At 43.5% G+C, this 26,548-nt stretch overlaps 1 protein-coding gene across 1 annotated transcript in view; it reads left to right on the forward strand.

Annotated features, from left to right (window-relative positions):
• LOC146866453 (17-beta-hydroxysteroid dehydrogenase 13-like) overlaps nucleotides 1-26,326 on the forward strand; it is a 294,735-nt gene extending 268,409 nt beyond the window's left edge. Inside the window, exons 6-7 of the mRNA XM_085636530.1 lie at nucleotides 1,611-1,727; nucleotides 26,105-26,326. Coding sequence (XP_085492656.1) covers nucleotides 1,611-1,727; nucleotides 26,105-26,195 — 208 coding nt within the window. The 3' untranslated portion in view covers nucleotides 26,196-26,326. The remainder of the gene's footprint in view (nucleotides 1-1,610; nucleotides 1,728-26,104) is intronic.
• The last annotated feature ends 222 nt before the right edge of the window (nucleotides 26,327-26,548 follow it).

Consider the following 26,548-nt stretch of genomic DNA (forward strand, 5'->3'; position numbering starts at 1 on the left):
AAACAATGGGGAACAACAATGAGGAAACAAGGGGAAAATACCTTAAAAAAGGACGAACTGCAGGCAACGTGAAACCTGCGGCGCAGGGACGGGCTGCTGGCTCGAACCCTGCTCGGAGAGGGCTCTGTGCTGGAGCGGTCCAGCTGGAAGGCGGAGCTGCTGGGGAGAGTGCTGGCCTTGAACCAGTGGTCAAGGTGAAACCTTGACCTCTGGTTAAAGTGCAATAATAATACTCGGATTTCTATAGCACAGCTAATCACCCATGAGAGTCTCTAGGTTCTACTCCTAGGAATGGGGTGATTAAGTGATCTGCCCAGAATCATAGGATGTTGAGCCAATGCAGAGACTCAAACCTGATTTCCCAGCTCCAAAGTCACCAGCTTTGGCCGTTATGCCAAACCCTCTCATCATAATGAGATAAGTAAAATGGCATAGTGCGCTTGCACAGTACACAGCAGTTGGCATAAAAACAAATTGAATGGGTGCTGCTGAATATAATAGCATTAAACCTAAAATTGCATCTCATAATTATAGAGTGCACAAAATATCAAAATTCAACCCAAACTAAAAACCAGAATGTATTGGCATACTGGGAAGGCACATAAAAGGATATACAGCAATACAAGTATTGCATATTACATTCAGAATGGGTCAGGAACCACCTTATCGTTTAGCTCTAAATACTGCCAATTGGCAGTAAACCTCTTTATGCCCCAATCCCTTTTTCATATGCTTCTTCAAACTTCTTTACCATTTTTTCCCTCCAGCCCTGCAGTGTTGGAACTAGCCGTTTTCTCCCATTTTTAATAATCAAAGAGCGTGCTAGAATAGAAATAAACATCTAACCCCATTTGTCAATGCTGGTGCCCTGACTCTGCTTAGCAACCCTAAAAAGTACTAGACATGCTTCCGGTGTGATCGTAGCCTGGAGACCAATACAAATAGTGGCAAATATTTTTCCCCAAAACAGCCCTATATCCTGGCAGATATATAAAAAATGTGAAGCTTAACCCTAGCCCCTGCCTGGTGGCAGTGAAAACAATGATCCGAAACTGTCGGATACATTCTGTGAAGGGTTGCGGGGGTATAATACGCCATCCATCTAGACATGAAAGACATTCTCTTAAAACTTGCCGCTCTTAAAGACATACCTGATCACCAAAAATCTTATACCTGATCACCAATTCTGCAATCGCTTTCAGAAACACTACATTGGTTTTTCAACCAGATAATCTCTAAGAAGCTAGTCACATGTTCCTGGGCTTTAAGACATTTGATAAAAGTATTAATTGTAAGCCTGCACTTAGCACCATTATTTTCCAATGTTTTGAAATTGAGTAATGCTTTGGGGCAAGGGACAAAATCCTCAGAATGAAAAAATTCAGCTGGTTTGTTGCAAAGACATATTTTCTTTAAGAAACAAAATCATACTTTGTGCCCCTCTCTAAAAATTAAAGAAGCATCAGCGATATCCTTTGATTCCTAAAATGTGCATACACAATGGTCTGTATTTTAAATGCAAGGGAGAAGGTCTGTCAAACCCACAGGGTAAATTATTTCTTAAAGGATGCCAGAGGTTTTTATTTAGGTATACCTGCTTCTCATTTCAGGCTTTTACCTGTTTTGACACCAGAAGATGTTGTGAGGGAACTAATTGATGGAATACTGACTAACAAGAAAATGATTTTTGTACCATCAAGTGTGCAGTTCGCAACAATACTCCCATTGTAAGTATTCTAAAAGAGCCACAAAAAGCACATTTTCTCATTTTATTTCAAAACCAAAACCATTGGTGCTGATTTAAGTTGTTTTCTCAAGAAACACATGTATTAAATTATTGATTATGCATATTTATGAACTCTGTATCATGTTTAAATCCTAATACCTCGAATTAATTCGGACTGAATAATCAAGGAAGAAGGTACAGTACTGTGTTAGTTAAACACTTTATAAAAAGCTGTTTTATAAAAAGTTGTTTTCCTTTTCGATTGCTAGTGGAACTTTTTGACCACAACCAGTGGTTAGAAAATTACAGATGGATTTCCATGTTTAAAGTGCCTAGAAGGGATAAAGATTCTCTCTACCTTTAGATAGATATTAGTAATATATTTTAACCTTGAAGATCTGCCTGGAACACATGCCTCAAGTTTTGATTGATAAGTGGTGCTTTCACAAGGATTTTTAGCTTCATAAGATGTCCACCTTAAGGGAGCTGCACCTAAAAGCAACTAATGAAAACTCGGGTTCTGTGTTATTGCCATCTTCCATTATTGAATAATCTGGATTATTGGTGTATAGATTCTCTAAAAATGCTTTGTCATGGTTTCACGGACAGTGGAGCAAGTATGTTTTGGTAATCCGCAATTGAGGAAATGCCAGTCTTGAGGTCCGCTGAAGTATGCTGTGGTTTTACTAATCTTTTGCTTTAATTTAGCCAAGAGAATATCAGTCTTTGGAAAAATAAGGTTCCTATGGTACTCACTCTTCCATAATTTTATTGCCACATCATGTTGAAAGAAAGTTTTGTGGCATCAGCTTGAGAGGGAACCTTCAAACACAGCTCTCCAGGTTCCACTGGTAGAAAAATTAACTAGCAGGCCAGATCCTGTTCGCAATTTAATGTAGTTTATTTCAAAGTTTTCTGGTTTCCTATGGTTCCAAACATTTCATGTGATGAGCAGTATTTGCAATGATACTATTATACATTCCTGTACACAACTCTCAACTGACTAATTTGAGCCTGCTTAGTTCCCTTAAACATCAAATAACTCTTTGTTGTACCCTTAGTTTAAAATCCATCTGGTGAACCCTCATACTTATTCAACTTTTGTCCCACCTAGATGTGGCATTCTGGTACTAAGAGTTTGTAAAAAGCTTTGAAAAGTCAACTCTCCTAATCTGTTGAGGGTTATTCAACTCTCGTGATCTTCCGAAGATTTCAACATTCTGGATCTTGTTAATGCTGCTTTTTGTCCACTGTATGGCAACAAATCTGCCTTTATTGCTGGGATGTAAGAACTCTGCCTTGTACTGTATGGCAGAGTGGATGCAGAAGTGATTCTAATGAATTTCTTTGCCACATTCTACTTAGTTCTCCGCACCATTTGTTTTTATCAGGGATTCATAGTTATGCACTTTTCTGGTCATCATCTTTCATATCCAGGCACTTCACGTCATGACCATGTCACTTTTTCAATCATCCTTGTTGTGTGGGGTAACTGAGTGCTCCTCCCGCAGTTTCATCTTACTTAGTATCAATGTGGCACCCCTAGCAGCTCTTCTCCGCACATTTGTTTCCACCTTTTTATCTACAAGAATAACACACAGATTATGATACTGTTGTGTGTTAATTTTGCTGTGTTCATCACCTACATGTACGCCTGTGTGTCCTCCATTGTCACGTAGATGAAGAACAACTCTCTTAAACTGATCTCAAAGAAAATTGAGAGGATGATAGTGGGAGATCACCCAACCGCTATCTGAACTCAGTCTGTTGCCGTCTGGCTTTTGATGAACACCCAGTGCCAATATCTTCCACTAATGTTCATATGTATATATATGTCATGAGGGGGCATCCACCTGATGCCCTTATGATGCATCCGATAACCACTTTTTAAATAAAATTGTCCCCCAAAATAGGGAACAAACTCTTCCTTACTTACCCTCAGAAAAAATCCAAATCATGCCTATCTACTTGCTTTGTTAGAAACACACAAGCACAGGTCTGTGTATGGCCTCAGAAAAAATCCAAATCACCGTCTTGTTCCAAAGGTGCACAGACACAAATGCACTTCTGCACCCAGTGAGGAGCCTTGATACTGTATGGAATTATTTTTGCGTCAGAAAAAATTAAGACTAAACTGGGCTCCTTGCTGGGGCACAGACACAAGCACACATCTGCGACCCAGTGAGGTGCTTGGACACTATTTGGATTATTTCATAGCCCCAGAAAATAATCTATACCATGCTGGCTCCTTGCTGGCATACAAACACACATACTTATGCACATTCATAACAGTGAAAATCTTAGCTACAAAAGAAATCCTAATAGTCCCCTGCTCCTTCTGGGGCACAACCACACCTATGTGTGCATCCCAGGAAGTATCAAGGATGCTGTTTGGATTTTTCTTAGCCTCATTAAAAACCCAAACAATGCCTTGTTCTTCACTGGGGCACAGACATACACACACATCTGTATGGGTGGAGCACAGATGCTATTTGGATTTTTTCTTTGCCTCAGAAAAATTCAAACAATGCCCGGGTCCTTGTAGGGGCACATTAAACACACATCTGGGCCTGAAGTTATCGAACGTCTAGGGAAACCTGCCTTTCCCAGACATTGATGACTACTAGACACTTGTAGGAGTCCTGGGTGGTGTGAATGTATGACGTTACAACGCATACATTTACAACGCATACCTTTACAACACAGTTTTTACATCGCAACATCCTTTACAACGCATACATTTACATCGCACGCCATTACAACTAATTTTTTAAACTACATTTGCAACGCATTCCATTACATCACATTATACCTTTACAACGCATACCATTACAACGCATACCATCACATTGCATTTAAGGTAAGTGTTGGATAGTGTAGGAGTAAAAATTACTATTCTAACTCCAAGGGGTGCAACAGTAGGGTGTGTTGGATAGTGTAGGGGTACTATGCGTTGTAATGGTATGCGTTATAATGACATGCAATGTAATGCCTGCGTTGTAGTGACATGCGTTGTAGTGTCATGCGTTGTAGTGACATGCAATGTAATGGTTGTGTTGTAGTGACATGAGTTGTAAAGGATGTTGCGATGTAATGATTGCGCTGTAAAGGTTGTTTCCCGGGTGGTGTGGTTTGCAAAGATGCCTCCACTAGTTCATACCTAGAATTCTCTAGACAGGACAAACATTGGTTAGAAAAAGGATTTTCTTGCATTTCTGTGACAGAACTTTCTACAATGTGTGGGAAACAACTAATCATCCAGTGTTACTGATGATTCACCAATAAAAACAGTACCACACGCATGTGGGTGGGCTATGATAACTGGCACGAGCAGGCCAAATATGTGACCATGCCAAGCCAATTCAGTGAAATGTGATCTTCACATGGCCTATTTCTGTGCCGTGGAAATTGTCCACCCATGTGGGGTTCCAATTTTATCAGCAGAAATGTGGAAATATTATATGATAGGACTTTTGACATTTGCCTTAACATAAACGTTTTCTAACAGAAAATTGAAGACCTTTTTATCCTATTCTTTGGAATTTGAAGGAGATTCTGGGAAATACAACATGTTGAGATTCATGCAAACACATCACAATGGATTACCCTTTGTGTCTAGTTTTTAAAAATGTCTAGGGTTGGTGGGTTCACCTGAGTTTCAGCTAAATGTGCACTCAAATACTGCAGCTTTCCAAAACAGAATCGCCCCCCTTCAAAAACATTCCCCAGTGTCTAGAGTGTGGATTCCTGTCAAACCCACTTAAATACACACAAGTCTGTGAGGTCTAGCACCCAGCAATCAAATATATGGTTTTGGAAGTTTGAATAGAGTCCAGGGATGATGCCAGAGACAGGTACCCTAAACTGACATTTGTCTTGCAGCTGCTTTTCAAATTTCCAAAATGCAATACACTCAGTTTATAACCTGTGTTAACATTGAACCCATCGAGCACCCATACATATATGGTACCCCCTCAGGAGCACAGAAGAACAAAGTTATCACCGATATGTTTCTACGGGAGTGAGACTGAAGGGAATTACCATGTTTTTGGAAAGGAATGCTAAAAATCTTGCAAACATGTTTACAGCAATCTTAAGGCCAACCACTCTAGGTGAGGAAGGTCTGGCACCTAGTGATAGAAATCGTAGGATGTGTTGAAGCAAATCTGTATATAGTAATGGTACATCTGTTGTATTTAATAATACCTTCACACCTTGGAGAATAAGTAATATATATTCAGTCCTAATAAACGCTCTACGCATGTGGTAAACGATTCACATAAATTAACTGTTACTTTAACTCTGACAGGACTGTCAATATTCTATGGTCTGTACCAAGAGTTGGAGAAAGGTGAAAAGAAGGTGGGGGTAGGTGAGAATGTCCAGGGAACAAACCAAAGGGATAACACTAACACAAACACACTAAATAGGAATGATATAAAATAAATTATGGCAGACAGAAGTTACTAGATTAGAGATAGGCCAACTGTTAGCCATGTGTCTGTGGATCCCCTGTTGGTGCCGCTGACAGAAAGCTTACTCGGATGGAAAGGGGAGCATCTGAGTAAAGCCATCACCGCTCCTACTTTCTTTACAGAAGACAGTGTAATTGTTCTTTTCTGCCTGGAGGTGAGGGGCAGAAATACAAAATAATGCTCCCACACCCTCAAGAAATATTCCAGGGTGTGGGGGGGTCATTGATATTTTTTTTTTCAGAAATACATTTCCACTTTGTGTGTTTGTTTCTGAAAAACAAAAAAGTAAAGCATTTGGTGGACGGCCATCAAAACTGTCAGCAGCCATCCACCAAACATTTTTTACCTTTTAAGGGAGCCGCCATGATGATTCTTTTAAAGTATAGAGATTACCTTTGGGCAGCCAATCATCTCTACATTTGACGGATAGAGAACCATCGGGATGGAGGACTTAATGCCATCGCCATCTCAACAGACACTACTCTCTCCATTTCAGAATATATCCTTCCCTAAAGAAACTTTTTCCACCACATATCCTTAGCGTAAACCACCAGCCCCAATGTTGGAGCAGAACTGGAGCTACATGGAGACACATCCTTTTGGGAGTTCGACAAGCTCATCCCTCTTATTTTGCGTTTTAGAAAAAAGACTTTTAGACGATATTTGCAAGATTTTATTAAAACAAATGAACTCAAATTGCTATTATTCCTAATAGTAATATTTGTATTTATTTGTTTTATTTTCTTTCATTACTTTGCACTTGTATGTCAGCAGTTCACCTACTTTTTACAGTAATACCAAATTTTATAAATACATGCGCATTACAATCTCAGAAACCTAATACAATAGCTAACAACATACTCATATAATCAGATATTATATGCATTAAGTTGCACATATGTAGGAAGCTGGATCTGTATATACTATACCAAAGTAAGTTTTAGTGTGTGCAGAGTCCAGTGGATCCCCAGAAGCATAAGTAGATAATACTAAAAGCACTATTTGTGGTAGTGTGGTCGAGCAGTTAGGCATATCAGAGGGCTGTGTTAAACATTTGTTGAGCAAACTCAGGCAAAGCATGCTTACACACACTCACAGACTGAATCCAAGAACAATTGTTTTGTATAAAAAGTTATTACTTTGTTATGTTGTTTTAGAACCAAGAGGAATTCAGTTGCATGTAAGTAACAGTTTTAACACTAGTAAAAATACTTTACAGTAATAAAAAAACATTGGCATTGTCAATCAAAAACAATATCACATAGCAGTTCAAAAAGATAGACAGTAGAATGCAATAGGAGAAAATGTGATTCAATCCTATGGGAGGTAAACAGGTATGTGCATTAACAGTAAGTACACAACTAACTCTTCCAGTCTTCAGGGGTTTGGACCAACACTGAGCAAGGTTCAGAGGTCTCTAGGACCAGGAGGCTGGATGAAGGTGCCCACTGGCTGAAGAGATAAGTTGGGATGCAGGGCAAGGCCTGGGCACTGTCGGCTGGGCTCCCCAAGGTCGGTGGGCTGAGGATGCAGGGGTGATTTTGTGGTCAGATTTTTGTTACCGGAGCCGGTTGCTGTCAGGGGGAATCTTCGTGTTGAAGCTGCAGGCGACTTCGTGGGGTTCAGGAAAGGGCAGCCACCAATAGAGTCGAGGTCTGGATTGCTGGTGACACATAGACTGGTAAGCCACTCAGACTCGGGCTGTGGGCGTTTATTGCAGTGGGCTGGGGTCACGGATCCGCCTGGATCCGGAGTCCTTTAAGTTGGAGGTTTTCTAGACAGGGCCGCTGTCCTCAGGAGATCAGGTCTTTCTTAAAGAGTGGCAGTCTTCCTGGGGTTCTTAGGAGCTGCTGGCCACAGGACAGGCGTCGCCTTCTTTGCAGGCTCTTCAAGCTGGAGACAGGCCAGCAGGGCTGGGGCCAAGTCAGTCGTCGTCTTCTAGCTTTGCTGCACAGCATCTTCTTTGTCCTTTTCTTCTTTGGTCTCAGAAATCTGAGGATAAAGGTTTAAGGGTGCCCCTAAATGCTGAATTTAGGGGTGTTAAAGGTACTGGCAAATGGTAGCCAATGGGCTACTTGCCTTTAGTGTGACTACACCCTTAGAATGTCCCCTCCCTTTGGAAAGGGGGCATCCCTTAACCTGATTGGGTAGAATCCTTCCATTCAAGATGGAGGATTTCCGAAGGAGGGGATCACCTTGGTCCTGGGCACCTTGGGGGGGGTCCTGGCAAAGAGGGGACACACCTCTCCTAACTATTAATTTTCCCGCCGACTTTGCCACCAAAAGTGGGGCTTGGTAAGGGGGGCAGGCATCACCACTGGCTGGAGAGGCCCTGACTAGCATTACAAAGGACAGGAAGCCTTTGAGGCTCACCTCTCTGAATGCTGTTCTTGCTAGGGGGTAGGTGGGAAGCACCTCCACCCTAAGCAGCCTTTGTCCCTATCCCACGAGAGCACATGGGCTCCCACCTTAGGGGTTCGAAACATGTCTGTGTGTGGCAGGCTGGTGCCGACCAGTCAGCTGGATATGAAGGAGGTGGTTGTTTTTCCGGGGACATCTCTAAGATGCTCCCTGAGTGCATTTTGTAATAAATCCAACAAATGGCATCAGTGTGGGTTTATTATTCTGAGGAATTTGATACCAAACTCCTTAGCATTCAGTAAAGCCATCATGGAGCTGTGGAGTTTGTCATGAAAAACTCCCAGCCCATGTACTCAATATGGCTCCACTGCACTTACAATGTCTGTGAATGGTACAGACACTGTATGGGCACATTGCTCATGCAGCTGTGCCCTCACCTGTGGTAAAGTGCACCCTGCCTTAGGGCTGTGTGGCCTGTTAGAGGGGTGACTTACCGATGCCACAGGCAGTGGTTGGTGGGCATGGCACACAGGGATGTACCCTTAAAGACCATCTCTGGTCTATATATATATGTGTATATAAAGAGATAGATATACAGATAGATATATAACATGTAATGCTAAAAACGTATATAACAATAATACAACAATATTATTGTATTATTGGAGGGCTCTAAACCCAGATTGTTCGGGTGAAGGAGCTTAGAGGATTCTAAAAAGGACATTAACTGTGTATTAACTGCTTTTTCAATTATTTTTGTAATCCCTGGTAGTAGGGATATAGGTCTGAAACTTAAAAGAAGTTTCGGATCAGCATTTGATTTTTTGAGTAAAGGTGTGACACAGGCCTTTTTCCACTCAGCCAGTACAATGCCCGATTGCAGGGAGGAGAAGAGCTCCTGATAAATGGGAGCAAGAGTGGTCCCTAGCGTCCTCATAATGTGGGGTGGAAAGGTATTGCGCAGGGATCTAGATTTAATTTTGGAGAAAGAGTTGTCCAGTTCCAGGTTGGTGGGGGCTATGAATTGAATAAGTTTGTCCTGTAACATAGGCAAGGGGGGACAAATGACGTTCTGAGGCATTGTATTATGCGATGAGATTAGAGTATCTTGTATTTTTTGTATATTGTCCTCAATAAATTGTTCAGGTGAGAGCAGAGGGATGCATTTGTCTCAAGTTGGGGTCCAAAATATTTGGGATCTGTGAAATTAGATACAATTAAAAAAATGTCCTTTGCATTAATTTTTGCTTTTGCAAACGTGCTAGTGTAGAAAATGCGGCACACTGATTTCAGATTGCCATGATATGTGCTTAAGACCTTTTATAATGGCTCTTGTCCAATACATTATAGTGTTTTCTCCAAAGGCGTTCCAGCTTTTTACAGCCCATCCGTTCTTCCGCAAGGTGTGGGGTAAACCATTGGGAAGACTGAAAGTGTATGGTGTACCTTGACTTATTTATTGGGGCGGCTATGGAGGCTGCTTGAAAAAGCCATTCGTTCACAGTCACCTCATCTGTGGTGATGTTACCTGAGAGTGTGGGCTTAGTTACTTAAAGGGTTTTCTTCAAGAGGGGAAAATCTTTTTTGTTCCAGGCATGAACCTAATGGAAAGGTTCAGTTCTTCCTGAGCAGCCAAGACCATGCAAAAGGTAATATGAAGTGGTTTGACCAAGGCATTTATAATGAATTGTTGTGTTCTATTGTAGCATTAGAAAAGATAGCATCTATACTGTTGCCTGCTTTGGGCATGGGACCCTGGATAGATGATGCAAGATCTATGTCGGTGAGTGATTTGATCAGTTTAGATGCTCGATTGTCTGAGGGTTTGTCCTGCTGAAAGTCAAAAATGCCTAGCACAGTAAAATTGGTATAGTTGAAGGCTTTATGGTTCAGTGCTTGGGAAATAGAGTTAAGGAAATCTCCTGCGGGCCCCAGGGGCCTATAAGGCAGTACACTGGCTAAGGAGCATTGAACTGAAGGGGATATTTCAAACCCCATGGCTTCAGCACCTATGGTGTCTTTTACCTTAAAGGTGGACGTTGGCCCAAGAAATCCTAGAACACGTCTTCAGACTTCAAGGGTTACCCAATATTATAATCACGGATCGAGATTCACAGTTTACAGCCCTACCTGGACAGAAATAATGAACAGGTTAGGTTAATTTTTATGGTGATTTTAAATATACTGGTTATCACCTACAGACCAATGGACTGAGCAAGAGAGTCAATCTAGCTATGCAAGTGAAAGGTATCTGAGGTGCTGCATGAGGAATAACCAGTCATAGTGGTCTAGATAGATATCTCTGGCTGAGTTCACTTAATATAACTTTTTACCCTAGGAATAGCTTCCTTTTATTGCACCTGAATTCATCCTGGCAGGCTACCCATTTTTGTTGGATCCTCCAAGATCACCTTGGAGGGCGCTCAGTTGCAGCAGATAAAGAAGGCTAGGAAGATCATGCAAGAACAATTAATGAAGGCTGACTTACATAGGCAGACTCCCCCTTCCTGGTATCTGGATAATAAGGTGTGACTGCCCACAAACAACTTGTGTATTCGGGGATCTCCTACCGAGTTACACCCATATTCGTTGGCCCCTTCAAGATGATAGGATTAGTAGTGAAAGCAGGGGTCAGATTAGTACTTTCCACTAATTGGCATATATACCCATGCATATCTCTAGAAGTAAACCTCCTAAGTCCAATAAGGTTTCCACTGGCGTAACGAAAATTGAGGTGGTCTCCCTGCACAGTACAAAGAGAGCCCCCTCCAGGCTCAATCAGGAGCTCTCTGGACAGAGTGCAGTGCCGAGGGGGCCCCCCGGAGCTTGGGGCCCCACCGCACCGCGGGGGCTGCAGGGGCCTGTGTTACGCCCTTGAAGGGTTCCTAAACCTGCTAAATCGGTAGTTTACACACCTGAATGTGAAGGAGCCTCTATGATAGATTCTAGTATATGTCATGGGCAGTTAGAAATACCCAGTGGCTTTGAAGGTGTATATTTCTGAAAGATCTTGGGAACCAGGTTCTTGGTGCATGCACTCCATCTTATCTGTCAGTTCTATAAATGTCTCCCCTAGGAAGCAAAACCTCCCAGGGCTCTGGGGGACAATTCTTCAGGGATGGGGTATGGAGAGGGACTCTCAGGGTTTCATGTTAGGACCGAATACAGAAAAGTCCACAGACACAGTTACACTCTATTGGACCTGCTCAGACTCATGGAATGCAGTCATAACAGTGACAGATCATATCTTGCTTCAATCTTAGATTCACACAATTCATACAGGAAAGGGAATGGTTCCTGATGAAGACTAGGCAATGGTATCTGAGGAACACTAGAGTCGTACCTACTGCGAGGGTTGGAAATTCATGGGTCAGAGGTTCATATCTGGTCAACAAGAACAGAAGCAGTACTTAACTGCACTGCAGGTCTCCTTGCCTAGTAACATTTTGTGGTTGTATTTGCTTTCTCCTTTTGCTCAGTTCGTACACTCAACCTTACGTCCAAACACCTTTGTTGGTTTTCTCCTTCCCTGTTCCCCCTTAAGTTAGTCCTTGCCCTTTCCTTTCAGGGCTTGCAACCTTATCTTGATTATTTATTGCTTGCCTTACCATTCGTCTGTTGCTGTGCTGAATTCTTGCAGGTTTTTGTGTTCTGTGGATCAGCATTGATATCCTGATCGATTTCTGACCTCCCAACACTACCCTGGATCAGGGTAGGCTAGTCCCCATGGTTGTGGGTAACTCCTCCATGCACCAGCTCATATTTGGTCATTCTTGTGCATTTACCCATTGACTTGTACCTTACTTATATAGAACTCCCAAACGTTACCCACTGAGGTCACTACCATACATCATACCAGTAACAGATGTTAGTCTTTGCTGGGTATTCCTGACGTTACAGCACCAGAGCAAGAGTTCCTGTGACTTTTTACCTTTCCCCATTCTCACAATCCTTCTGTGGTGATCCAGTTATGAATACTTTCAAAGAGACTTGGGAAAGGCAGGGATTATCAGCGGATCTATATCCTCAGCTAAAGTTTGACCCAAAATGTTTTCCTGCACAAGATACTCATCTGCTAAGTCTTCTTTCACATGCTCTGTTAACCTTTTCTGTAATTTGTTCCTTCTCAAAGTATTTCACATGCCTGTACGTAGGGTTCACCCAAATTGAATGTTTTTTAACATGGGTGGCTACCATCCTCATATTTGGGCCATAATTCAACTAAAGGTTGAGGGGCAGCTAACTAAAGGTCATGTATAATAGGACCACATGTTGATTTGTATGCTGATCAAGATGTGTCAGTCCTTGTAGCTCTATTGGATGGCTGTCCTGAGGCCAACCCATGTGAACACAGAGATTGCATCATACCCCCAGACACCATATACACACCTGTTATGATTCATTGGGTTGCCCTCTAAAGCAAGTGTTGATACCCTTGACCATGGGAATGACAAAGCAATCAGCACACTTCCCCAACTGCAATAACATTGTTTCATACTGCCTCCTGAAAAAGCCTGAAAAGCATGAGTTTGAACACCTGTGAACATACCAGCCCAGTTCCTTTAGATTAACTCCTAAGTTTTGTGTAGCTTTACATTTGGCTTTGGAAATGCTATAAAATTCTAGTATTCATGAAAAGAATTGAGTCGTAGTTTCCAGCACTGCTCACATCTGTAAACTTTAAGATATACATTTTTCTTTTACCACTGGGAAAAATGTTTCCATGTGGAGGAACCTCTTTCCCAACCGTGTTTATGAATGCTCACAAATGTGTAGGCATTCACCAGCTTTGCATGGTATTCCATTGCCCCCATTCCTGAAAGTACATTTGCTCCCACATAATATTGTATCAGGATGATAGCATCCTAAGGTATGTGGATCATTTTCAATGCAAGCTTTGTGGGGCTCACATGTCAAAGAGCAGGAAAGAAAGTGTAACCTGTTCCCCACCACTATATTGTGCTAAAGTAAACACAGGAGAAAGGAAAATACTACCCTTACCCAGACTTAAAGCACGAGCGGCTCGTGGTTGAAATCGAGGATAAGCAGAAACTGATTGCACTCGCCGTCTCTGAGGTTGTGGAGCAGAAAGGTGCCCGAGTCCTTGAGCCTTACTCTCCAAGCATTCAAGGGGCAGTGCACCAAGTCTGACGAGCCTTCCACAGCTATTCTGCTGTCGAAGCAAAGGTCCCAAGAGGGTAGGAAATAATCAGTTCGGAGCGTTTGTAATGCGGCCTAATCTGAACACTGGAAAGAAAGTCTTGTAAATCTCTGGCTTCTCACTGCAAACTTATTGCCTTGGACGGTGCTAAAACAGTCCCCAACAGCCAACGTTGGAGGTGGGCAGAATTGGGGGAGGCAGCACAAGAACGAACAGCATGAGGAAGGTGGGATGGACAAACAATACGGAAAAGGATGTGGCATGCAAGACCACGGATGGTGGGAGGGGGACAGAGCAAGCAAGGACAGGTAGCATGGAAGGGCACCTGTAAACAAATGAATCAGTACTTGGTCCATGCTCCATCGAAAGGAGAAGAAAAGTGAAACTGGACGCAATACCGGGACACATTTTCGAATGAAAATCAAGAAAATAAGATTTTTGAAAGCACTGATAACCTTCTCCGGGGGAGCCCGAACTCTTTGCTGCCTGCTACATGCTAGTGTGACTGGGGGGGAAGGAACCACAATCCCCAGGCTGCTACACAGCGCGCACGCCGCCAACTTACTTTTATATGCGCCAGGAGGCGCTCAAATCCAGGCCAGGGGTCCCGCAGCGCAGGACGCGTGCAGGCGTGCTAGGGACACGCCCAGGCAAAGCCTGGGCGAAGGGCAGGCCCATCGGAGACCGGAGGAGGCTGGGTTTACTCTCTTGGCTGTCCTAGAGTTTGGATGATTACCTTTCATCTCATCTTGGATAACGCCGTGGTGCCCTGACATAGCAAATCGAGCTTCCTACAGTCCCACTGACAGTGATTGAGGCAGAGGACCAGGTAGGAAGGCTGTTTGCCTCACTTTAAACTTATTGACATTGGCATCATGTAAGGTGGTTATAGGGCATATCTAATCTGAGGGACCCTGTACTTTGAACATCTTGGTTACCTTCACCAGTATAAGGAGGCAACCAGTTATAGATTTTGCTTGTTTGTTGGGACCAGAGACCTGTTACTTTAGCACGTTGATCTGAGGACAACATGGGGAAGCACAAGGTGACCTTAGCCCCTGGGAGGGTCCCGTCAGGAACTACAGCCCCGGTGGTAACCATGGACTAGTTTCTGCTGCGAGCCGCAGCAGTGCTGGATAAGTAGATTGAGTTGGTGAACTGACGCCTCTCTAGGTCCCCCGTTATTGCTCCATCTCATGCTCGCAGATACACACTCATATTTGGCCAGTGCCGACGGATCTTTAAATAACCCTAAGCTACAAGAGGATGCGCAGGATTTGATCGGGTTAAATACTCAACCAATAGCCCAACAGTTACCCCTTTTTCCCGCCATCATGATCAATAACCAGAGGGCCGATAAAGCACTTTTAAGCCAAGGGCAAGTGGCAGTCACCTCTAGAGAGCATCCAGTTAATTTAAAGCTGCTGTTTTTTCTACACAAGAGAGATCAACAGTGGCTGAGCCTGTCAGTTTAGGGACAAGCACAAAAAGAAAGATCCAAACAATGGGGGGGTAAGGCGAAAAGATCAAGACTTAACCCGATACCCCACGAGCCACTGACTGCTCAAGCACTGACCAAGGCAGACTTGATGGGCATTCTGGAATCTTTCCAAGACACTATGAAGACTTTGTTGGACACTAAGGGGGTCATTAGCATGGCGGGCGAATTGCCACCACCTGACCGGCGGTGGAGATCCGCCCGCCAAAACACCCTGCCATGCGGCCTGTTACCCCCCGTCACATTAGCATGGCAGGGATACCGCGACCGTCCGTCGCATTTCCGCCGCTAGGCAATCGTCATGATTGCCTACCGGGCGGAAAAGGCCCATAATATGGTGGCGGTGCCTTGCAGGCACCGCCATCCATATTAGTATGAGGCATTTTCAATGCCTTTCCATGGTGGAAACTCCTCCATGGAAAGGCATGCGGAGTTCTCTTTGGGGGCCCGTTGCGGGCCCCCAGGGGGTTGGGGGGCTGCACTTGGGGGTTACCCATGGTACCCCCCAACATTGGCATGCACAAGGTGGCAGGCACCGCGTGGTGCCTGTCACGTTGTGCATGCCAAAGCACAACATGCATATATTGCATTGTGGTGGGTGCTGGTTACAGCACCGCCGCCACATTGTAATATATGCGGGATGCCACAGCCACAGTGGCGGTGGTATCCTAATTGTCATGGCAGGACCGCCACACCACTGGCGGCTGGTCCCAGCACCGCTAGGGTGTCCGCCTGCCATCCTAATGGACCCCTAAATTGGGTCTGATAATCCAACGTTTGACCTTGATCGAATATGGTCTATCTGAACTCATATGCTGTGCACCAATAGGAGGGGTAGCCGTTAACTTAGAACCAAGACCCTCAACGGCCCCCCGAACTGCAGATTGCCCCATCCTGACAGCCCCGCATTCAAACATTGGGGACCAATCCCAGCAATTGGAGAGTCAGGTACACGCTCGACACCCTGTATCAACCCCGGGTGTAAACCATGGAAGTATGGATAGGCAGGTTATGCAGGATTCAACTGCCTTGGGGAGTTACCTACCTAAGGGGCAATCACAGGGGGAGGGGAGGTTTCTATGCCGAACCTACCTGTTATCAATCTGCCAGCTGAATCAACTCCCTATGTCGTGAAATTGAGGAATGTGCCAACTCTCTCCCAGGGTACCAAGGAGGACTTCTCTCAACTAAAGAACAAAGTCCTAAACTGGCTATCATGTAATACCACTCTTGTAATGAGGGTGGAGAAAAACATCAACATGGTGCGAAGGGTTAACTGGATCAGCAGCTCCTTTAAGTCTTGTAAGGGCGATTGTGTCATCATAAATTTTAACAGGCCCAATATCACGGAAAGAATTTTGGCTGCAGACTTTTACCCTGCTCCTTTTGGTCTCGAGTCGTCCATAATGGCTTTACCCCTTGTTTTTATTTATAAACCAGAATCATCGGGGCGTAACTATATGAATATTATTAATGGTGTCCCATTAAATGGACTGGCACAATTCAATTTTTCCTACCAAGAATGCTTATATAAATCTGCCTCCTAAATCAACTCACCTGAATCAAATGCCCCGAAGTTGACAAGATCCTGGTCTGCCCTTTTTGGAGTTGTCAAACCGTTTCACTTCCCTGGCTGGTATAGATGACGGTGATTGACTTAGTGGACCCTCTTTTATGGATTCAGAGAAATCTAATGACCAGCCGGTTTCTTTAGCGCAAAGTCATGGGTCTCTGGGCGGTTTTTATAAAAACGTTCTATCCTGGAACATCGCAGGGTTAACCAATACATTTTCTGACCCGTCGTGGATCGCATTTGTGAAACAATTTAGTGTGATATGTTTGCAGGAAACATGGTTGATGGATTGTAGTTTATTTTTAGAAGGATACAAGTCCTTTTTTGTCCCGGCCTCCCCCTCTCCTGTTGGCAGACCTAAGGGTGGTCTCGCAATTTATATCTCTCTGGCAGTAGAATGCGAGATATTGGTCTTGCCAACATTGAGTTCATGTATGCAGTCTCTGGTACTAAGCAAGGGGTCAAACAAATTGGGTCTCATTAATTTTTATAACTCAACATCATGCTCCAAGGGCGAGTGTAACATCAGTAAGTTAGGCTCCTTTATAAGGCAACATTGTGAGGCAGTGCTCCAAAATCTCATGATTGCTGGGGATTTTAACATCCACCCATGTGGAGACCCCAGGGTCTCAAGATTGGTTGATCTGGGTTGCCCATGGGTGAGTGGAATTCACTTTGAACATTTTTTACAGGTAGACATGATGAACAATTTTCTTCAAGAATTTGATTTATTGTCTCTCATGTCTTTGTGTGACCCCTTTAGCAAGACCGCAGTCCCATCTTTTAAAGGGAGGGGTGGTGGTTCATTTATAGATTTCATATTAATTTCATTGACTTTACAAGCTTTATGTGTAGGTTTCACCATACAAGCTAGCATTCATAGTGACCACAATCCTTGGTGTGCTGATTTCCGTGGACCCCTATTATTGTCCAAAGGAGGGGCTGGGCGGAGTGGGACAGTGAGACCAACAGATGGTAAAAGACGACTAAACTGGACCCAGATATCTCTAGATGCATTTCACGAGTCAATAATAGGTTCATGTGCCAGAGAGTTAGCTTTGTGTACCACACCGTTTACACCCCCGGAGGAGGTTATCAGTGCTTTCAAAACCATTTCCCCTTAAAATAGGCAATTTTGTAAGTATCCCGGCCCGACGAATAGTTATTCAGACCCCTAGATTGTTTGATTCCTCCTGCTTTCAGGCTGCAAATAACTGCAGGAAGCTTTAAATAGGAGCCCAAGAAATCAGATCCTGGTCAGATTGTGTCGGAGAGATTACATACTAGAATAGGCCAAACGCAAGTCTGCCTTGAAGGAGGAAGCATAGAGAGTGTTAATCGAGGCTAGTACACTGAGGAATAGATCTAGATTTTGCAGCGTTATCAACAGCAATTTTCTAAATCAGGAGGAGGGAAGCGCAGTAGCTGCACACATAACAGAGGAGGAGTGGGTGTTTCACTTCGAAACCATGTTTGAGAGCTCCTCTGAGCTGAACTGCCTGCTTGACCTCGAGGCAGACACTTCTGATTTGGTCTTTAGCATAGATGAGATTAAGGAGGGTATTGTCGGATTTACAAGCAACAAAGCCCCGGGACCAGACGGTATCCCGCTGGATCTTTTTTAAATCAGATCCCACATTTTGGGCTCCGGTCCTTGCTGCAGTAATTAATGCTGTAGTAATAACTGGATGCCCTGAGTCCTGGGCTACCTCGACTACAGTGCCTGTTTTTGAACATGGTAACCGAGATAGCACACATTGCTATAGACCGATTTCGTTGTTGGACTCGGTGGTTAAGTTGGTGGGTCGAGTACTCTTAGATAGGCTGACCAGTTGGGCGGCAGAACATACTATTCTATCTAAAAACCTCACTCAATCTTGAGGAGTCGGCAGAGAGTCTTGAGAGGGATATTCAGAGGATCCATAGAGACCCTTTTCGCCTCAACCCCGGGAGAATGAAACCGAGAAAGATCCTGGCCAACTTTCTCACCTATTCCCTTAAGGAGAAAATTCTTAATTTAGCACTAAAGGCGAAGTCAGTGACAGCCACTGGATTCTCTTTTGAGATTCGATCAGATCTGTCTAAAATCACCTTAGCTAGACAGTGGGAACTGGGCCAAAAAATGGATAAGTTTAAAGCTGTAGGGGCAACCGTACAGATGAGATTTCCTGCTTTTCTAAGGGTGATGTACAACAATAAAATGCATAATATCCGATCCCCTCAGGAAGCAGAGGACTTATTAGCTTCCATCAGCTCACATCACCCCTGACCGAGGGCGTTACGGTCCAAACATGGGGGAAGGTGACGAGGCAGGGGAAAATAAAGTAAGACAAAGGGGGAAAAGGAGGATGTAGAAAAAAAAAAAAGAGAAAAAAAGAGTGAAGATGAGTCCTGAAAAACTGCCCCAGTTTGTTAGGGCCTCTATGCCTAGGGGGACGTTAGAATAAATCTTACTTAATTAGGAGGGTAGGTGGGTATGGGGCATAGCACAGTTATATGTAGGGAGGAGGGAGAAAGGTGGTAAGGAGATAGGAGACAAGAGTTCTCCCAAAAAAGAAAGAAAAAAAAAACACTGGGGGGGTAAGCACATTAGTTAGTTAAGTAGGGCAGTAAGGGGTGAGGTCCCCTCCCATTATGAATTGACTTTTTTTTTTTTTTTTTTTGTACTAGCACACGTTTTTTCTCACTATAGATTTGGTTGTGGAGGAACGCTGGTCCCTCGTTCAATCAGCTTTTCGGGGGCTCAGGTATGGTCTTTTTCTGATGCAAACTGGCAAAACATCATGCTAACATCAACATGGGAGGGTTTTCCAGGGGGTGGGGGGGGGGAAGGGGTAGGAGGGGTAGGGGGGGAGAAACTTAAAAAGTCCTCAGAAGCTTGTCCTAGCTTTTTTCAGGATATATAAATCAGCCTTTATAGGGTTTCAGGTGGGGAGATGTCAGGTGGACTGTTTCAGAGAGTTGGGGTTGAGAGGTGGAAGGATAGGATGGGCAGGAAAAGCTAACCCACCATGAGTGGACTACAGTTTTTATCCTGGAATGTCAACGGCTTGCGGGTGAGAGCTAGAAGATACAGGATCTTACAATATTTAAAAGATTCTCCCGCGCAGATAATAGTCATCCAAGAGACCCACCTATTAAAACACGAGGTTAAGGATATGCTGAAAAATTTGAAATGGGTAGATAAATATATATGCACGGACCATAATGCTAACATTCGAGGGATACTTATAATATTTAAAAAGCAGATCCGTGCCCAAATTATAGATCTGAAAGAAGATCTTAGTGGTAGATGGTTATTGGTAAAAGTGCAGCTGATGGGGCTAGTTTATACCCTAGTCGGGTATTACAGCCCGAATCACGACGATCCATCATTTCTGGATAAAATTCAGAATCACTTGATTTCATGCCAAGACCCCATTGTCTGGGTGGGAGATTCAATATTGTCTTAAATCCCAAGCTGGACAAATCTGCTAACTCAAGAGCAATAACTACCTCTAAATCCAGGCGAACTCTCACATCTATCTTGTTGAATCTTGGGTTGGTGGATGAATGGAGGCAGAGAGAGGGTAATACCCCAGGGGTCTCTTATCACAACCATAAATACAAACACAAGTCAAGAATTGACTACGCGTTCTTTAGTTATAAGCTAAAGGACGACGTGAAGGACATAAATTACATTCCCTCTCACCTCTCTGACCATTCTGCCATCATTTTCACCCTGTCACAACATCAGCAGAGTAGGCAAAACTCCTGGTCCTTTGATCGGACGATTCTACTTGAAGAAGAGGAAATCTGCTTCCTTGTTGCTGAGACAAGCATGTTCCTGCACACTAATATAAACTCAGCTTCCATAGTTACTGTATGGGAAACATTGAAAGCTTTCCTAAGAGGCTGCATAACAAACAGAGCTTCTTACAGATGTAAAGCTTATAGAAGTGCAGTAAACAACATAGAGCAGGAACTTAGGCAGATAGAGTTGAAATCCGGGTCACTCGTGGTAGAGGAACAGGAAAAACGGCTTGCGCTGAAGGTAAAGCTTGAAAACCTACTTCAGGACAGGGTGACCAAGAGATGGGAAGCATCTAAGCTTTCACACTTTGAGTATGGAGAGGCGGCTGGGAAAATCTTGGCCTGGAAAATTAAAACTGACCAGGCCAAGAACCACATCAAGGAAATAAAAATGGTCGGGGAAGCCAGGGTCAGATCCACCACTTCAGAAATAGGGATCGCCTTCCAGGAGTTTTTTCAAACATCTACAAGGAGGATATTGTTAATGATAAAGTGGCTAGGGAGGCCAGGGAGGCATGGCTAGACCAGGCCCACCTCCCTACCTTTTCGTCTGTCCAGTGTGATCATTTGGAGACCAGAATAACTGAGGTCGAGGTCAGTAACACCATCAAACAACTGAAGCGAGCAAAAGCCGCAGGCCCGGATGGCATTCCAGGGGAGGTATATAGCGCCTTGGGCTCAGTTCTAGTTCCATCTTTGACTGCCCTCTTCAACGCTATATTCTTAGATGGGATGGTCCCGCCAGAATCTTGGAATGAGGCTACTATCCCTAAACCTGGCAAGGACCCGGCCGAATGCGGGTCCTATAGACCAATCTCTCTCCTAAACAACGATTATAAGATCTTTGCGGCTATCCTTGCAGGAAGGCTGGGGAATGAGATTGGTTCAGTAATACATCAGGACCAGAAGGGATTTATAAGAGGGCGACAGTTAGCAGACCTTACACATGACCTGGTCGGAGCAATAGACATTGCTACTTCATTTGGTCTTCCGTTGGCCACCTTCACCCTGGACACTACTAAAGCTTTTGATAGGGTCAATTGGCCCTACTTGGCCGCGGTCCTGAGAAGATTTAACTTAGGAGACAACTTTTGTTGTACCATTTCGCTTCTTTACAACGACCCAAGGGCCAGACTTCTGGTCAATGGGGTTCTTACTGCACAAATTAAAATTACTAGGGGTACTAGACAGGGCTGTCCGCTTTCCCCCCTCCTATTTAACATGTATATTGAACCTTTAGCTCAAATATTGAGAGATGATAACAACATTCCCTCTTTTGAGTTCGGAGGTTGGGCAAAGCGGATAGGACTCTATGCGGATGACATCATAGTTTATACAGCGGAGCCTGTGCAGGCTCTCCCTGCTATTATCAAGAGAGCCAAGGAATTCGGACGGATTTCGGGATATGAAATCAACGAAGGAAAGACTGAGGTAATGACCTGGAACATCCAAAACTTAAACTCGACCGTTACTCCATCTATGCGCTACCTGGGAATTAGGATTACCCAGGAGCTAGGAAAAATCGCTTATACCAACTTGGAACGGGTTTCAAGAGAAAGTCGGGCATTACTAAAAGCTTGGGCCTTTCTTCCATTGACAGTCTTGGGGAGAGTCAGTCTAGTAAAAATGTCCATCCTCCCCAAGTACACCTTTATTTTTAATACCATCCCTCTAGCATTTGACCAGAAACAAATTTATAAATGTCAACAAGACATACATTCCTTCAGCTGGAACTATAAAGCCACCAGACTAGCTTGGAAAAAACTTAGAAGGAGGAGGGAGAAGGGGGGGCTCACACTCCCAGACTTACAATATTATGCCTGGGCATTTCAGCTATCGTACTCTAGGATGTTGTTGAAGGCTCCATCAAGCACATCGATAGGTAAAATGTTTAAGGCCATGCTGAATGGCGCTGACTTGCCACCTGACGGTTTTCTTTTTAAATTTGGAGACAGGAAATTCTTCAAGAAGGTGAGGTTAAACATATTGTTATCATTGGCCAAGGTGTGGATAGCGATCAGAGAAAGGGTGGGGCTGCCCTATTACTCTCAGTACGCCCCAATATGGGACTCGCCAGGGCTTCCTTTGTGTTTGAGGGACAGTCTTGCAATACCGATTAGAGAAGCAGGGATAGAATTATGGGGCCAGCTGGTGGTGGAGGGGGCATTGGTGGGTTGGGAGGAGCTATACAAGAAGGTTGGCCCAACACTTTCCAAATTTAAATACATTCAGTTAGCCAGCTGGTCCCAGGAACTGACTAGGAAAAAAACACATTTGGGGAGGAATTGTTACCTGGAAGAACAGTTGGTAGAAAAACAAGTGGGGGGGAAAGAGGTAGCCTTTTGGTATTGGGCAATTTTGGAGGAGGTGGACAGGGATTTTACTCTACCCGACATACAGTGGGGAGAGCCCACAGGGATGCAGTGTGAGGACCTATGGATAAGATCTTTCACTCTCCTGTATAAACTGGTTAAGCCGGCCTGGTTGAGGCGGAATCATATATTTACCCTACATCGAGCTTACTTATCCCCGCAAAGGCTATCTAAATACCAGCCCGGAAAAGCATGTCACAAATGTAATTTTCTTGCAGCCTCTGACGTACATATGTTCATGGACTGTCCAGCTATCAGCACCTTCTGGAAGGATGTTAAGACCACTTTAAACTCTATCCTTAGGAAGAATATTACTCTGCCGTTAATTATATTTGGGGTGGATGATAAAACCACAGGCCAGGCAAAGAGCTTCTTGTTTTATGCAATTCTTCTGGCTAGACGGCAGATTTGTAAATTCTGGGTAGACCAGATGGCACCATCACACGCAGGTTGGCTAGAGTCTTTATATGACACATCAAAGGTGGATATGGCCCGAACAGGTCAGCAACGCAACCTTTCCTTTTGGAATCTGTTGGTCCAGTGGAAATAAGGGCTCCGTTGAGCCTCTGGGTTTTTTTTTTTTTTTCCCGGGTCCGATGATTATGCCACAATATTCCAGGCGCCTTGGTGGTTCCATTTGGAGTTATGAGGGGGTGTGAGCCCTCACATAGTTTTCCCTTCCTTCCCACAGAATCATCCTTGAGAACGTCTCTCGCCGGTCTTTTCTCGCTTGATGTTAGGGTTTGACATAAAGTATGGGTTCCGCCCAGGGCTGCCTAATGTGGCCCGGTGCCTTAACCTAACCATTATCCTTAATACACGGTCGCCCGTCCTGGCACTATCTATTTAGCATTCATGGATCGGTCTTCCGTATTTTATGCCGTGAATAGGATCAAATTCTGGCAGTCCATTTTAGATATTGGTGTAGATGGCAGTATTGTTTACTTTTTAGAAGATCTTCACTGTGCATCTAAGGCCCATGCTAGATTCTCGCAGGATTTAAGAGTCTCGCGTAATTTCGATATATGGAGAGGAGTAAGCCAAGGGTGTATTTTAGCCCCTTTTTTGTTTAATTTATACATTAACGATTTGGATAAAGCCCTATTGACGACAGGGGTAGATTACCCTCAGGTAGGCCGAAGTGGTCTGCCAGTTCTATTATATGCGGACTACGCGGTTCTTATATCTAGGACCGCAAAGGGGCTTCAAACTCTGCTGAATGCTTTCTCCGCTTTTATGTTGGATCGGGACCTATCTATAAATGATTCTAAATCATATGTTATGCAGGTGGGTCTTCGTCCAAAAAAGTCTTTTCAGTTTAGGGTAGGATCTGCTCAGGTTCCCCACACCGATGTTTTCTCGTATCTGGGTGTCATAATGGACGAGCAGATGAAATGGGGCCCTCTTAAACCAAGAAAGAGGGGAGACATGTTGAGGGTGAATGCGGCTATTTTTAATTTCGCCTTAAAATTAGGTAAGAGACCGATCGCTGCGCTTTTAAAGATCTACCTGGCCAAGAGTGTCGCGACGGCCACTTATGGTAGCAAAATATCTGAGCATGTTACTATAGATCACCTGCAAGTTACTGAAAATGCATTTCTGAAGCACTTATTAGGCGTCCCTCATGGTACGTCTCATATAGTGGTACATGAAGAATTGCGGGTGCCTTACCTAAGTGACATATTGGCCCACCGCCCTCTAACTTTCTGGAAGAAAATCTGGCTGAGCGAAGGGTCTCATTGAGTAAACTGATATTGAAAGACCCTTGACCATACCCTTCACATACCTTGGCTCAGATATATTAAGAGCAACTTTGAAAGCTTAAGAAGGGCTGAATTGTACATTAATCCCGAATCAGTAACTAAAAAGGATGTGGGGATGATAAGGGAGTCTTTTAGCAGCTTAAGGAAACTAGAGAGGGAAGAGCTGGAACTGAGGAAACCTAGTGTTCGTAAATTTTTTATGTTGAAAACGACACTATCATCCAAGCCATATCTCCTGGGGTCTTTTAGCACATATGAACGTTTTTTACTGGCAGGTTTCGCCTGGACCTCTTTCATTTTTTGTTGGCTATGCCAAGGGGGAGTAGAAGAGGACAGTTGTTAGCACCCTATGGCTGCGACGATGGGTCTCCACAGGATCTGCTACACTTCATGTTATTTTGTAAATTTTATGAGGTCCCCTGGAAAACCTTTATTGTCCCTATTTTAAATAGGATGAATTTTAAGCAGGCCTGTCCAGCTCTTTTCTATTTACAATTGTTGCAAGAAGAATGAATTATTTTTGTTCTTAGTTTCCTGACATCTGCTGTGAAAGCCAGGGCCCGCCTCAATTAAATGTCAGTATTGGACGATATATACATATTAGATAAGGCCTTGGGACCCTCCTATTTTTAATTGCTCTAATTTTTATCTGAGGGTCTTGGAAAAGTGTTTTAATTTTGTATCTTTGGCTTTGATTTATTTTGAGTCCTTTGTGGAATTTAGTCAATTGTATTGTGAAATGTGTTACTATTTTATGAACTTTTTATGTATTGATAACTTTTATGGTCTATGAGCTGAAGCAGAATAAAGTTGATTGATTGATTGATTGATTGAATGAAAATCAAGACAATAAGAGTGACAGAAAAGGCAACCAATGGTAAGTAATGGATAAGGTAAAAGCCCCTCTTACGATTTTTTTTTTCTTTAGACACAATAGATTGTCAACAAGTGACAGTGTATGAGTGCAACCTGCACACTCAACTTAAACAGAAAGACTGTTGTGAAAAGACTTCATAAAAAGGAAGGAATTGATTTGATGGTCAGCATAAAAATGAGCATGAAGGTCTAATGAAGAAATTATTTAGAAAAAAGGATGCAGAAGGGGTCCTAGAAACGAATCCTGAGGTATCCCATATAGATGATTGAAGGAAAGAAGAAAAGAAAAATGTACAGAATCAGAGCATTTGGACAGGTAGGAGGATAGCCACCTGTGAGCAGTTCCCAGACTATTTAGTGAGGAATGAGCATGCTTATGTATTAAATGATCAACTGTGTCAAAAGCTGAGCTGAGGTCAAGTAGAAAAAGAATACACATTGGAAGTTTATCATCATACTAGTGCCACAGTTTATTGACTAATCTCATGTGTGTTAATTTCTAAACAGTTTCATCCCTGAGCGGGCTGCAGTAGCTCTGAACAAACTCCAGGATATCAAATTTGATGCCGTTGTTGGATCCCACAACAAAGTCAAGTAGAAGACAGGGGTTCAGCAGGACACCGAAATATTCCAAAGAACAGTGTTGACATAAGACCTTCACTCTTGTGACAAAAAGGCATTTTGCTAAAAGTGATAATAATAATAATAATAAAACTGGCTTTACATGTGTCTTCTTTTTACTTGGAACTAAACAGCACATTTTACATGACTAAGTTTCCAAACAGTTATGCACTGTATAACAAATGTCTTTTAATAAATTGATATTTTTAATTTCCTAGAAGATACTGAGGGGGTCATTAGACTTTGTCTGCCAACCATACCCCCAGGAAACGGGACCGCCCGCAATGCATGCGGCGGTCCCGCATCTACAATTAGGATGCGCCGCATTCA

The sequence above is a fragment of the Triturus cristatus genome, chromosome 2_1 (assembly GCF_964204655.1).
Source record: "Triturus cristatus chromosome 2_1, aTriCri1.1, whole genome shotgun sequence".
NCBI classification, from domain to species: domain Eukaryota; kingdom Metazoa; phylum Chordata; class Amphibia; order Caudata; family Salamandridae; genus Triturus; species Triturus cristatus.